Source organism: Sitophilus oryzae, unplaced genomic scaffold (genome assembly GCF_002938485.1).
Source record: "Sitophilus oryzae breed Bouriz unplaced genomic scaffold, Soryzae_2.0 scaffold_306_pilon_pilon, whole genome shotgun sequence".
Taxonomy (NCBI): Eukaryota; Metazoa; Arthropoda; class Insecta; order Coleoptera; family Curculionidae; genus Sitophilus; species Sitophilus oryzae.
Window position 1 is genome coordinate 35,398 of NW_022146870.1, and position 16,057 is coordinate 51,454.

A 16,057-nucleotide genomic window follows, 5' to 3' on the forward strand; every position below is an offset into this window, starting at 1 on the left:
AGTACATAATGTTGTCGATTTTCGTAATATCTTTTGTATACTTCTATACCGCGAAATGCTCAACCCAGACTTTTAGTGTGGTCTTATTTAAATAACTACATATCTAAATCCATACACCTGTAATGTGTTAGCGAGTAGTTAACTTAACAATAATGAGTAACTAACCAATCAAATCATATTTCGCATAACATTTAATTTCATTAAGCTTAGTCATTAAAATTTACATTTTCCATTATTATGCTAGAACTAAAGGAATACGGAAAATATTTTTTTAGTTTTTTACAAGGACCTAATAAATTAAATTTTACGATCGTCATGCTAAAATAAGTCCAGACAATCCATTAACGTATGGGTGGTTTTATGAAACAAATAAAAGTTTTGTTTGTTTTCTGTACACCAAAAAATATTTATTTATGAATTACACTTCATTATATAAAATATGCTATCGTCACTAAACACAACACATTCTTTGTTTTCCAGAAATAGCAGTGTTAAATATAATAACAATAATTATTGATTGACATGTATGTTAAAAACCATATACTTAATGTTTTAACTAAAATAGAATATAGAGAAATAGAACGAATAATGCTAAAAATGTTTTATTAATATAATCGATCCTTCCAATCGAAAGCTTCCAAAAAAACGGCGTCAGTGTTGGCTTGAAAATGCTGATCGCTGTCATTTTGTATTATAGTTATCCTAGATAGTTATATACGGAATGTCACACAGAGATTCTCTTTAATTCAACTGTATGGAAACCCAAATTCTATGAACCTGTGTGAAAACAAAAAAAAAATCTTCCATTTAAAAATACCTCTTTAAATGAAGTTGGCCGTTCTCACAACTACGTTTAACACTTCAAACAACCAATGAGAGTTGTTGTTCTAAATTTAAAATTTACAGCTGTTTGAGTTAGTTAAGAGCACACTTACTTATGGCGCTGAAATATGGCAGATGCGCAAGTCCATGGAAGGAAAGCTTTTAGCAACTGAAATGGACTTCCTCAGAAGATCGGCAAGAAAATCAAAATTGGAAAAAGTGCGAAATGAAGAAATAAGAAAAATAACAAAGAAAGATATAACCATCGTAGAAGAAATCCAAAAAAAAAACAATTAATCTGGTATATATGGGCATGTAAACAGAATGGGAGAAGAAAGTCTAACAAAGAATGTAATGAAATGGGCCTCAACTGGAAAACGAAAACGAGGAAGACCCCGAAAGATATGGTTAAAGGGGGTAGCAAAGGCAATGTCATTGCGCAATTTACAAACCGATGACTGGATGGCAGTCATGGCGGCAATGACAGTCAGAAGGCAATGGCGGCATGGAACCGGAAGGCGGATCACGCTGTAGAACCAGACTTATATTACCATATGATATACCTATTTGACTCTATATACTTGTTTATTGCAATTAAAATGCGTAACATAGTTTATAATATTGAGAATGTAAATATTTGAATGGAAGATAGAAGCCTTCAAAATGTTGTGTTATAGGAGAATTCTAAGGATAGCGTGGCTGGAAAAAATCAGTAATGTCAGAGTGTTGGAGATGCTGAATGCAAGTATCGTGGTTATAAGAAGCATATAGACCAGCAAACTGAAATATTTTGGATCTTATGAGACACGAGAAATACCAACTGGCTACAAAACATCATGCTAGACAAATAGAAGGGAAATGCTCAGCTGGTGTAAGAAGAATGGGAATGGTACGTACGGAGTTATAATTCCAACACGTTGCTTCGAAGAGCCATGAATAAGATACAAATATCATTGACCGTAGCCAACGTTCTTCGAGGACAAAACACACAAAGAAAAAGAACTATATGAATATAAATACTAGTCAAATTTTAATTATTTGAAACCTTAGGGGTGTTGAGGTTAAATGACCTTCACTTTTGAGGCTTTGTGTTGTTTTTATCACTTATTGACCCAAATTATCAGAAAGAAAAAAATCTCGATGATAATTTTGGCGAAAAAAACAATAGACAAATCCAAAATTTTATTTTTATTATATTTCTTAAAATTAATGTAATCTATTGAGCCTACGGAAACAGATTTTAATGCGAATCCTAAATACACATATTATGTTCTGCAAATAAATTTCTCATTAACAATAAGCCTTTAAAATAATTTGTTACCATGCAAGCAGCTATCATTATACTATGTTACCTGTGCTATAGATTGAAATATATACCTATGTAATGACTAGAAAAATTAAATTAAAATATTAAATAGTATTTGTACAATATAAAAGTAATACATACATACAGATGATACATAAAATAGTATACATTACACATATTTGATTTTATATATTTTTTATATTTTTAATCATAATTTCAACATTAGCAATATACTACTAGATATTACTTATAACATCGACATAAAATATACAACTTATATTTTATTTGAATAATATATAATTTAACAAGCGTACAAGCATTCTAATCTTGACTAGAATACATTTACAGTTACCCAACAATCTAATACTATCGGAATCCAACATTTTAACTCCTACTTTTTATAGCCGATGCCAACCAACAAGCCAAGACAATTCCAATAAGCTGAAAACAATTAATACACATGATAATATAAATTCGTTAGAGTAATGTTGCAAATTAGACACAAATGTGGATTTAAACTTTTTGAATTATAATTCCAACAACGAAAGTGCCATTGAAAACACAAAGTGGAAATATGTAAGCATAAATAACATATTTCCGCTATTTAATATACAGGGTGTTTCAAAACAAATGCGAAAAACATGAAGAATATGAACTCTTTGTTAAAAATAATGGGTAGTTTATTTCCACCCCTTCCCCTAATTTTAAAAATATGAAAAAATAATCACATATTCCGTTTTCATTAGTAAAACTCCCATAAAATATCGTTACTCAATCGGTTTTAATTTTTGAGATAATAAATAAGACCATTAATTTATGTCCCATCTTTGTAAGTATCTCATTAGGCTGTATTTATAAAAAGAAGCCGTACCTTTTGCTTTCAAAAAATGAAGCAATTCCTTCAAGGTATATGCATAAAGAAAAGTGAAGGAAAAGGTAAGTCTTCGATGGATTTGCTTTAAAGTAAAAGGTCTTTTGTTTTTCGTATTTATAAAAAGAAGCATTTGCTTAAAAAATAAAGGTTTTACTTCTAAAAAAGGAATCTAGGTTGACAACAACTTTTCTCACTCTTTTCAGTAGTTGGCCAACCATCAAACAGCTCGGAACGTAAAAAATTGTCTATTTTTAGGAGTGTTTTTGTGTGTTAACATCTACCTAGTAATCTTTGGTTGTGTTGTTTCAGTGTTGTGTTTGTTATGGCTAATATGGTGCATTTATGTACTACAAGGAAATACTACAACGATACGCCACGTGAATCAGATTTCAAAACGTTATTTAGATTTAAGGAGGAGAATGTGGTGTGGTTAGCGGACCACTTTCTTGGCGCGGATCTTGAAACACGTGGGGCAGCCCTATCACCTATGCAGAAAATGAAAGTCTTTCTGCGTTATTGTGCGAATCTTGGATTCCAGAGCGGAATTGCTGAAGAATTGGGATGTACGCAGCCCACAGTGTCCCCACAGAATATTTCATGAGGTGCTTGAGCAGCTTCCCATATAACACACAATATCCGCAGGATATTCATAGAATGTCGGAATGTCCCATTATAAGATCATCTTATAAAGTCATCTATAGGATATCCCCCAGACATCCTGAAATCCTGTAGATGTCTCAGAATAGAATATCCTATGGATATCTCTGTCGCATATCTAATGTACATCCAGCTGAGATATCCAAACATGCTCATGATAATAAAATATCCTAACAATATCGTCTAGATATTTAGGAAAAATAAATAATGTACTACTTTTTATATTACATAAAATGCAATAAACCATACAGATAGATATATATTACGTCAAGGCAACAAAATATCCTGTTGGTATCTTCTGGATAATCTGGATATTTATGAGCTTGGCCACTCCCAGTAATACAGAGAATTTAAAACGCCCGCGCAAAAAATTTCCCACAATCCATCTCGACAGTTGTTTGTTTTTGCATCGTGTATTATTCACATAGATTATTCAGTTCTTTGATTTAGTGAAATTCGATGTGAAATCGGTCGTTTGTCGGTATTGAATGGGCTTAAAAATGACTGAAACTAACAAAACTGATTGAGTTTGATTCTTATACTCATAGTTCTAGCCTTGTTCTAGCAGAAATTCTATCCTAACCTCAACTAATGTCGAAAAACCGAAAAACGACGACGTGACGACTATGGTGACGACGACCAACTCAGGGTCTCACAATGAAAAATTTGTGACAAAATTATAAAATGTGAAAATTTGTTGAAAAGCGCTTGTTCTTTATCCCTAAACCCATTTTCGTGTTTGATCTATTCAAACAGAAATCCTATTTTTTATCCTCTATTAATCCTATCCTGTTTAAATTGTGAGTTTCTGGAATGTGTGGTGTTGAAAAATACCTGTATCCTGTGTGAAATTATACCTGTATCCTGTGTGCTAACTTTGATGTAAACTGTTGCTGCTAGACATAAACTGCTAGACTCCATAAAGGGTAGTATAATCTGGTATAATACCATACGATCGAAAAAAACGGCGTCAGAAGTGGCTTGGAAATGAAGATTGCTGTTATTTTGTATGTAAAACTATATGGGGAATGTCATCGATCGTAATTTTCAAGCTAATTGAACGCCGTTTTTTTTCGATGGTACAGTATAAATTGAAAGCTCTTAACTCATACAAATAAACTTCTAAATTTTGACGCAAAATTCATTGACATAATATGTAGGTATATTTTAGAGCTGTTAATAAAAATATCCAATGAATAACGTCAAAATGTGGCCAAATAAAACTAAATCGCGAACGTTTTTACTATAAACTAAGGATGAAGTAAGTATTGTCAAATAACAGTCCTCACATAATGTCCTAAAAATATTCTATAATGCTCCCAACATCATCCTTGTATTATCCTATAAATATCCCAAATAATCGTAAAAGGCTTGCCTAGGGATGTCTTGAAGATGACATCCTTGACTTTTTTTGTCCCATCTGGATATCCCATAAATATCCTCTTCTAGTTTTTGGATATCCCTAAGATATTTACTATATCCTTGGTGGATATCCTCAAGATATCTATAGGATTGTGTTGTGTTATATGGGTTGTACAACAGGCTGGCCAATGGATTCTGTTCCCAAACACAGAAAATCAAATCATGCAGGCCAAAGAAAAGTGATGACCAGGTTCCGTTTCCCAACAGCCATTGGGGTTATTGACTGCATGCACAATCGTATTGAAAAGCCAGCCCAATTTGGAGACGAATATATAAATCGAAAAGGTTTTAGCAGTTTTAATGTGCAGGTCACATGCGACCAGAATTGTGTTGTAACTAGTATAGATGCAAATTGACCTGGATCAGTTTATGATTCTCGTTATATGGAAGAATTCGGCAGTATGTGAAGTCATGAACAGGACAAGACACACATATACTACTAGGGGACAGTGGATATGGTATAATGTCATGTCTCATGACTCCCTATCCCAACTCCCTCGAGGAATATCAGATAGTCTTCAACAGGCTGCTTAAATCAGAGCGAGTTGCGATTGAGCATATATTTAGGCAACTGAAACGGCGATTTCCTATTCTAAAGTATGGATGCAGAGTGAAATTTACCAGTATTCCTAAAGTTATAATTGTATCTCTGTACCTTTTACTTTATTTATCCAAAGCATTTCCTTGCAAGGAAAAGGTAAAGATTATAAATACGAATTGTAGCAAAGCCTTTTACTTCTACCTTTTGCTTGAAAGTAAATGCTTCATTTTTATAAATACGGCCTAATATCTCCCTAATCGTTGAGTTTTGATTCATCACTTATATAGCAAATAGCAAATGACTATTTATTTTTAGAACTCATCACCCCCTAAAGTTTTTTGCATTTGTTTTGAGATAGCCTGTCTATTTCTAACAATTTTGAAATCGAAAAAAAATATTTTAGTGAGTTGGCAGACTCGATTAGTGATGTTGATTTTTGTTACTTTTGATTACTCGTTACTAATCGTTACTCGAGTACTAAGTATTCGTTTCAAATATTCGTTACTTTGATTACTATGATTACTTTTAACTGATTTTGGTACTGCTGTCAATTTTGTCAACTGCTGTCAACCTCTATGTCTAATTTTACCTGCTTAAAGGATAAATTTGAGAAATGGATTCGTAGTACCCAGGTTTTTCATTTAATGGACCTCTGTGTGTTAATGTTAATACTTTTTAATCTAGAACCAATTTTTAATCTAGAACCGTTACAATTTTTCGTACAAATATTTAAAAGTTCACTTGTACAAAATTTCACCCCTAATTTCACCCTCTTAGGGGATGACATTAAAAATCGTTTCTGAGCACTTACTTTCATCACTTAAGGGCGCCAATATTCTATGCAAATTTTTCTACATACACATAAAAAAGATTTTTTTCTGAACATTCACCTCTCATCTCACACTCTTAAAAGGCGAATTTCTAAAAATAGCTCCTTAGTACTCAATCGATCCTTAGTGATAAATTACGTTACCTTAGAGACTTCTACGCAAAATTTCATACTTCTAAAACCCATTAGGCGGTGAGTTTCCAAAAAATCGCTGCTAAGTACTCACTTTCGCCACTTAAGAAACCTCTATACAAAATATCAAACCCTTAGGACTAATTTAAAAAAAATATATACAAAATTTCACCACCAGTTTTATCCCCGTATGGTGTGAATTTCCAGAAATCGCTCCTCAGTGCTCAATTATGTCACCCAAGAAACCTCTGTGCAAAATGCCATTCTTTTAGCAGCGATTTTAACAAATTTTTGTACAAACTTTCGCCCCTAACTTTACCCTCGCAGGGGATAAATTTCCATAAATTGAGTATCAACTTTCGTCACTTAAAAATCTCTGCGCAAAATTTTATACTCCTACGACAAAATTTAAAAAAATCTACAAACTTCCACCCCTAGTTTCGGTGGTTTTACCCCCTTAAAGGTTGAATTTCCGAAAATCGCTTCTTAGTGTTTAATTACGCCGCTTAAGAGACCTCTGTGCAAAATTTCGTTCCGTAAAAAAACCAAACCAAACCAAACTTTTCCAAAAATCCCTTCTTAGTGCTCACTTACTGAACTGATCACTTAAGAAACACATTTGAAATGAAACTATTGACAACGTAAAACAAAACTAATAAATTATTGAGTCTACCCTACGTTATATTTTACACGTTTTAAATAAAATTAGAACAAAGGTCTAAATCAAAATAACACTTGATGTTTCAAGTGGAATTTCCCTACCCTTTATTGGATGCAGAGAAATATTGAAAATACCAGATTTCAATTAGACGAATTCATTACCTAGAAATTACTGACGTGAATTTGCCACAAAACTTATACAGAGCTAAACATTATCTTAAAAATTGGAAATTGGAAGTACTACCTCATTTAATAAAACAGAAAATTGTACTGTGACGCAGATCTTTAAAACAGTTTTTACCTCGACACAATACAAGTTGGTTTTTTACTTTACCTCAACAAAAGCGATTCCTATTCCAACTCCGATAAGCACCTTGGACGCTTCTTCGGCTTTGTATTCGATCATATCGAAACATCCATCGGAGTATAGTATCTCGTCTCCGGTTTTTGCGCTATTACAATGAATGGCTTCTGGAGGCTGAGAACCATCTCTAGTTGCATGGCAACAGGATAGGGGTCGTTTTCCAAGCAGCAAAATCCAATCATTATTTTTATCGACTCCGCAACACTTTAGCTGAAAATGATCATATTTTGCTTCAACCATAGTCTTAAAATAATTTATTTTTATTATTTATTAATTAATTTATTTTAAGTCTATGGTTTCAACATTCATCAAAATTAGTGATGAGTGAATGCAATACCAAGACCAAGTTCTTCTTGGCATTGGTCTTGGCCTTGCAGTCTAATAAATAGTTTTGGTCTGATTGTATTTTTTTGGCAGAGGCAATTTCTGCATAATTAAAAAAATAATTTTTAAAATAATACCTGATTAAGAATCTGATAAATATTTTTGTTTATCAATATTAAGTACAACATTTTGACAAGACACTGATAAATGCCTGGTTATATTTTCAAACAAAAATATTGAAAAAAATCTAGTTAATTGTTGAAATTCCCCATGTAATAATAAATCATTCCATGTATTTATACACTCACCGGCACGAAAAACGGGCACCTTAAAATTTTCATATATTTTAATGTTTTGTATATTGCGTTCTAGTGGACAAATTTTGATGATTTGTTTCAGCAATCTGTAGCTAAATTATTTGACTTTTTAATATCTCTTTCTAAATTAAAATTGAAAGTTGCCATTTGTCAATTATACGAGGGAAAACAAAATGTTGATATTTTTATGAAAGTTTGAAACACCCTGTGGAGTATGTTAACAAAGCAAGGAATTTAAAAATAATTTTATCATCTAGAATACACATTCGACTCTAGCGTTTTTGTGTTTTCTAATGTGTAGGCGGTATTGGGTTCAATCCTCAAATGGCAGGGTTACTTTATTTATTTAAATAAAAATATTTATTTATCTAAATTGAGGAAACAGTGTAGCTACCTTTAAGAAAACAATGACTAACCATCTTAAGTCATATTTACCTAGTACCGCTTATCAAATAGTGCCATTCGGATACTCTCGTGTACTTGTGAAATACTGATGCCACACATAACAAGTACCTGCCAGAAATCATCTACACTCTGTACAAAACTTGAAATTACAAGCAAAAATAATTATGCATTGAGAATTATTAATGTTTGATAATTTAAAAAAAAATAGATAATTAAAAATAAAAATGTATTTAGAGTACCTAATAGGAAGTAAAAATTGCTTATCATTCATAGTCAGATTCTTCAAAATTTTCATTTACAATTAAAATAGTATCCTCTGCAAGTGATGACAATTAACCTATTTTGTAAAACCACGAATGGATATAATATAATTGATATGATTTTCCCATCCGTAGCATAACAATTAATTTATTTAGCTATTTCAAAGTAAAAAGTACCACATTTCTTTTATCAGAAATGTTAAATACCAACTAGTCATCAATACTTGTCAACCTGTCCTTGTAATGTAGGAAATGATTAAACCAGTCTAATTCAATTCATATTAGTCATATGTTTAATGTATATTTGAAATAAGAAATGAAGAATGTGTGCGTATTTGTAATAGAGCAGTGGAATTTAAATAACAAGGACTAGTTTATTTACCTGCAATAAAAATTAATTAGTCCATATATATGAATGTACATATACTCTGTTTTTTTTCTCAGGTAAGATTTCGACAGACGATGACAGAAGAAAAGCAGATGACGTCCCATACCAATCTATTTATTTTACTAAAAAAAGTTTCTAATAATTTTTAAGTAATCTATGGATGGGTTTAAATATAAATCCGTCATGCGTCGTGTCTTGTTGTTTTTAACCAGTTTTATTGGTTTATTTAAAAAATGACAGATCGTATTTCAATTTTATTGGTTTGACGGAATGATGAACGACAAACGGACGCCGATGCGTATAAACTCGCCTTTAGATTTTTGTCATTTTTGACGCTTGTCAAAGTCTTGCCAGATTATAGGTTATAATTTTGTGTCAACTTTTGTTTTTGTTAAATACCCTGCGTTTTGGAAGATGATGCATTTTGATTCGTATTATTACGTGTGTTTTGTGTCTTTTGAAGTCAAGTGGAGGAAAATCGAGTGAAAATTAACTGTAGACCCAGAGCACAGTTTATGGTTAATACTCGCTGCCCAGGCAGAAAGTCTTATACACCAATGAAGTTGCCATCGATAAAGTTTGTATACCATTTCGTCGTAGATAAGTGCATCTCGTATATGGTAGAAGGATCAAACTAAACACATACTAAAAACTGGAGTAGCTGTAAAATATCGACATCACACGATAGGTAAATAATGGATTTTAGTACTGCAGAAAAATAATGTCAAAAGGTACTGGTTTAAAAAATTAAGATTAAAGTTAATTAATCAACCTTTAAGGTATAAAATTTGGTAGGTGTTATTATTAATAAAATAGTTTGTTTTATTTACCTATGTTGTTTTATTTATTCCTGTGGAATATTACAAAATGCGGGTAGTTTCATAAAGCTTGAAAGTAAATAATAGTTCTTTTTTATATTTTTTTGGTATGTAGTGTCTTGTTCTTGTTTGTTTTGTATTAACACATACCGTTTTTATTAAATAAAATAAGTCGATTACATTTTTTCAGTTTCATACAGTTTTTTTCACAATATTTTGAAGTAATCACTTGTCATCTTGTCAATCAAATTTTAAATATTTCCTGCTATGCGTTCCAGTTGTACCAACTTATTTCTTTGTAAAATAAAATAAACTACTTTGAAATTAAAATGACAGACACATCTATCACTGTCAAGCATCTTCTCGTTGGACAGACTATATATGTTATGGTTAAGGTGTTTACTTGGGTATATACTACCCAAATGTTTAGTTATTTTTATGAAAACTTATTTGTATGCGAAAAAGTTATTTTCGTCTTTCTTTAAACAATTACTATTAAGAAATGAAATTTTTAGCAAAATTTTGTGTGCAGAATAGTTTTACAAGTTTGCTTTGTCTGTTGACGGATAAACAATTTTTACAGGAAATAATATTAGGCGGGGGTTACATTGAACGGGAATCTCTACGAAAATTTGTTCATGCGAACTCTTACCAGTTTGTAAGATGTTGCCAAAAGAATACAAGTGCATACTTTGACACGTTTATAATTATATTGCTTACCACTAGTCTACAAATATGTAAGAAATTTAAATACTTATGACCAAAATATTTTTAAAGTGTCCATTTGTTAGTTTAATAACATGTATCGTGAAATTAAATTAGTAAAAGATAAACGAATGAAGATCTTTGTGCATGGAGTCGGAAAACTAAACATTACCCTATCAGAAAGTGAAACAAAAGATTATGGAAAGAAGAAGCGGTTGAACTGAAAGTATATAGGAATTAAGTAATCCATTTATTTATCAAAGCATTTATTCAAAAACAATGTTCATGTTTAACACAAAATTATCGGATATTTATATTAGTTGCATTATGTGTTACCATGTACCGTTGCATCCAGGAGCAGCAGAGTAAACTTTATGTTGTATTCATCGATCTAACAAAAGCCTTCGACTCTGTAAACAGAGATGCACTTTGGGCAATTATGCAAAAGTTCGGAGTACCCAACAATTCATTACATTACAGTGTGTAAAAGCCTCTATAACAATAACAAGTCAAGAGTGTCACCATCATGGATCACTGAGCGATCCCTTTTTAACAAATACAGAAGTTATGCAGGGATGTGTCTTAGCGCCTCTCCTATTCGACATATTCATGGCAGCGCTCTCTATTATAGTGAATAGCAAAATATAGAAACGAGGAATGGGTATTAGATACAGATACAACGTCGGTCTGTTCAACATAAAAAGGTTCAGGGCAAAAACACGTATAAAATTCACCACAGAACTTCAATACGCTGATGACTTGCAAAAACGTTACAGCAATTAATCTGGGCATACGAGGCTTTGTGCGTTAAGCTGAACATCGATAAAACTAAAATCATGTATACTCCGGAAAATCATAACAATGCTATTAAAATCGGAGCAGAACTATTGGAATATGTAGCGGATTTCAATTACCTCTGCAGTTTGATTTCGGAAAAGGCCAATATCGACTCTGAAACTCATAGAATTAGCAACGCCTCAAGAGCATTCTGGAAATTACAAGGCAGGGTTTTCTACAATCATGAATTGGGCACAAAAACGAAACTTGCAGTATACCGAGCAGTAATAATCCCCACCATGTTATATGGAATATAAACATGGATACGCCGTCACATGAACGCATTAAACAAGTTGCAACAGAGACACCTTAGACAACTGTTAAGAATCAAATGGTATCATCATGTCTCAAACGTATCGGTTTTTGAAAAAGCTAGCTGCGAAAGCGCTGAAGTCATAATTACTAAATCCCGCTTAAGATGGGCTGGTCCCATATGCGGGATGCAAGAAAACCGCTTGTCAAAATATCTTCTTTACGGCGAGCTTGTAAATGGTCAGAGGAAACCGGGTGGACAACTCAAAAGGTGAACAACTCCAACGTGCTCCAACTCAAAAGGTGAACCCCTAGATCATATATACTTACGTGGATAAATCAACGCCATAAGTTTAGCATTAAAAAATATGCCCCCAACATCACGACATGCCATTTTCAATACACCTTCTTCATTGCACTTATGAAATATTCAATAGGTTTGTCTTTCTCGAGGACCTGACTTTACGCATGCGCATTAAAAGTGGCACGTATTTCCAAAATAATTACAAGTTTATCCGATTTAGAAAGTACAAATTATACATTGTTAAGGAAACCAACGTTTCATTGTCATCATATTGTCATAATCATATGTCATAATGTTATTTCCATTGTGTAACGACGCTTGTTTGTTGCGTTTATTATTTTAAACATTGTATTATTACTCTTTTATCAACCGCTTTTATATAGCCAAGGATGCAAGTGTGTTCAGTGTGAAGTTAATTTTAAGTTTGTGCAATTATATTTCTATTTTTTATTCGTTGGGTTTTAATTTTTGGGTAAATATTCGTAAAAATGACAAGAAAGGTTTGGTGTGCGGAAATTATAATATAAATGTCCCCGAATTATCTTTTCACAGGCAAGTAAAGTATTCAGTTGTTCTTTTATGTATATTAAACCACATGCATATTTTCTGGTTAGATTTCCTAAGAATATTGATATTCGTACGGAGTGGCTAATTTATTTTTTATATAATTTAATTTTTGTGACAGTAACATTCAATTATTGTACAAATATATGCATTTTACAAATTAAATTTTTTAAATTAATGTTGAAATTTGGCGCGTGGGCGATAGGTCCTCGACAAGGATAGATAAAGTAGAAGCACCGCGTGTGCAACAAAAAAAGAAGATAAATGGAAGTCGTTGATATGTTTGGGACAGTTTCCTTAGTGATTTACTTATCCACGTAAGTACATATGATCTAGGGGTGAACTAAACCAAACACAACCAAACCAAACCAAACACAACTCCATAAAAACTTAAAGGGGATAAGCATGCAAAATCAGTGGGAAGAATCGCCGCGCAATAGAAGGTAATGGAGAAGAATTGTAAATTCAGTTAACAGCGACAACCAAAAAGTAAAGGGTGGGCAACAAAGTAATTTAAGATTTTTGAATGTTCGGTGTGCGGTAAATAATTCGCCGCAGTCCCGCTTTTCGTCGAGTGGCAGAACTCTTTTTTCTGAATGCTACCATATCCCGCCATGATATTTCGATCCCGCGTCGTTCGCGTTGACGCGCCGCGCCGCTCCCGCCGATTCGCGTTGGTCTGGGGCATCCTTAAAGATCAATAAACAATAATAATATGACTTTTCAATGAGAGTGACATTACAAAAACAATAAACACTATTTTACATCCAATGTAACAGTTTCTTTTGAGTTTGTATTATTATAAAATTCAAAGCATACTAAAGTGCGACACATGTAAGTTGAACAGCGCGGCATCGGTACGGGGGGTATGGCTTCAGTTGAATTTATCCGTAAATTGCCCAGTGGCTTGCATTGGCCCGCATTCCTTTCGCTGTTCAATTTAAATGTGTCGAATATTAGACCTTTTGATGGTATGGTACTTCAATTTAGAATCTCAGTCTCGACAAAGAAAGGATCATTTGTTCTATCGACTTAAACAAATTATCAAAATTTCTCAAATTAAATAAATAACTGAAATACGAAATTTTGCAAAACTTGCAAAATAAATAAAATTTGTAATAAAACAAAAATTCTTCATATTGTTTTCACGTGTATGTATATATTTCCATTTCGGGGAGACGTTCTGTCTCACACACATCATTAAATAATATAAAGAGAAACACAACAACAAAATTTGAGCAAGACTTAAATTGCCTATTATAAATATTAAAAAAAGTGTTTTCCTTTTTTCCGGTATCACACTAGACGCCTTGTTAAATTGTGCTCGTCCGGTTGTGGCATTTATTCGTTTCGGTGTGCCAAGACAATGAAAGAGACGCTTTTTAGACAATGGCGACGTACGTAGATTGCGTTTAATTGAAGTACTTTACTGAGAACCAAAAAAAAATCGGACACTGGCCGGTAGCGTAGCGCAAGCTGGCGCTAAATCGAATTGACCTCAGTTGACTCGTGAGTCGAGGTGTACCATTATTAATTTCACGCTCCTTCTTCGGCTCTCCGTATGTGTGTAGGCTTAATTAATGAATAACGCGGTCCAAAGAGATGTATAGTGATCGTTATTTTTAATTGTTATTGAAGATGCGATGGGACAAATTGTAATCGCCATTTTGCGGTCCAACTCTTTATGAGACGAGGGCATTCCAACTTTGATAATTGAAAATAGAAATAAAGCTTAAGATTTACGAAATAATATGTTAGCTATTTCATTAGTTAAATTAAACTATATATTTCCAAATGGTCTGTCGAGTATCGCAGTTGTTTAAATAAACTATATTTTAGCACTGTGCTATACAGGGTGGGCCACTGAAAACTTACAATGGCTATAATTTTTAAACCAAAAAAGATATCAAAAAGATAAAAAATACCGTTTCTATAATATCGAGGGGGAATAAATATGACGTATTTTTGAACAACCCCGACCTACCCCTTAGGAGGCACCCCTACTCACTTGAAAATCTTAAATGGCAACACCCCACTTGTGGCGTCTTTTTGGAAAGCTCATTAGTGAGCTCATGAAAAATGCTAAATGATGATCATAAAGTTTTTATGGTGAAGTTGAAAAACTACCCTTACACGAACAATTAGGTGGACATTAATGAAAAAGGTGATTTTTTCAGCATAAGTTACAAATTGGGGCCCAGCTAAATGACGCAAATGAAGTATTTTTCAAACCACCCCAACCCACCTCTAGGTTCTAACTCACCCCAACCCACCCTCACTTCTAATCTCAAGATAGCGATACCCCACTTGTGACACTTCTTTGCAAAGCTAACTGAAATTGCTAAACGATGGTCATACAGACTTCAACTTAATTACTGGTTAGTGACAAGAAATGTAGGTGTGACAATTTGAAAGAAATTTAAAATGATAATTTATTTTAATAATTGCTCAAAATGACAGCCGTTTTGTTCCATACAAAAATACAAACGATTTTCAAATTCTTCTCTCACTTTTTGGAAAGTCTCTCTCGGAATATTTCGACATGCTTCAGTTCTCCTCCGCCGCAATTCTTGCAACGAACCTGGTTTTGTCTTGTAGACTATGGATTTAGTGTAATTCCACAAGAAAAAGTCTAAAGGAGTGAGATCAGGTGACCTTGGCGGCCTCTCGAATAGACCCCTTCTAACAATCCATTGCCTGGGATAATATTTATCCAACCACCGCCTTGTGACAATAGAATAATGCGAAGGGGCTCCATCTTGCTGAAAGTGTATGAGATCTTCATTAAGAGTTATAATAAATTTCTTTGTACCAGCTTTTTTTTCTCGCAATGGTTCATGTATACAAAAATAATTCATTCTATTGATTTTGACACGTTTTGACATTTTTTTTTTTATTTTTAGGCTCTATTTTTTTCGTTCTTTATTATGACAGTCGTTCAGCATTTTTTATACGCTTTCCAATGAGGTGTCACAAGTGGGGTATCGCTATCTTGAGGTTAGAAGTGAGGGGGGTGGCACCTAGGGGTGGGTCGGGGTAGTTTAAAAAAAACCTCATTTAGCTGGGTCCCAATTTGTAACTTATGCTGAAAAAATCACTTTTCTCATTAATGTCCACCTAATTTTTCGTGTAAGGGGTAGTTTTTCAATTTCACCCTAAAAACTTTATGATCATCGTTTAGCATTTTTCAGGGGCTTTCCAAAAAGTCGCCACAAGTGGGGTGTTGCCATTTAAGATTTCCAAGTGAGTAGTGGTGCTGCCTTAGGGGTAGGTCGG

At 33.2% G+C, this 16,057-nt stretch overlaps 1 protein-coding gene across 1 annotated transcript in view; it reads right to left on the reverse strand.

The window, feature by feature from the left end:
- Window positions 1–1,998: 1,998 nt before the first annotated feature.
- The window catches only part of LOC115884644 (tetraspanin-7-like), a 29,553-nt gene continuing 15,494 nt past the window's right edge, over window positions 1,999–16,057 (reverse strand). The window contains exons 3-4 of the mRNA XM_030903301.1: window positions 7,578–7,817; window positions 1,999–2,569 (exon numbers count right to left, since the gene is read on the reverse strand). Of these exons, the coding sequence (XP_030759161.1) occupies window positions 2,513–2,569; window positions 7,578–7,817 (297 nt within the window). The 3' untranslated portion in view covers window positions 1,999–2,512. The remainder of the gene's footprint in view (window positions 2,570–7,577; window positions 7,818–16,057) is intronic.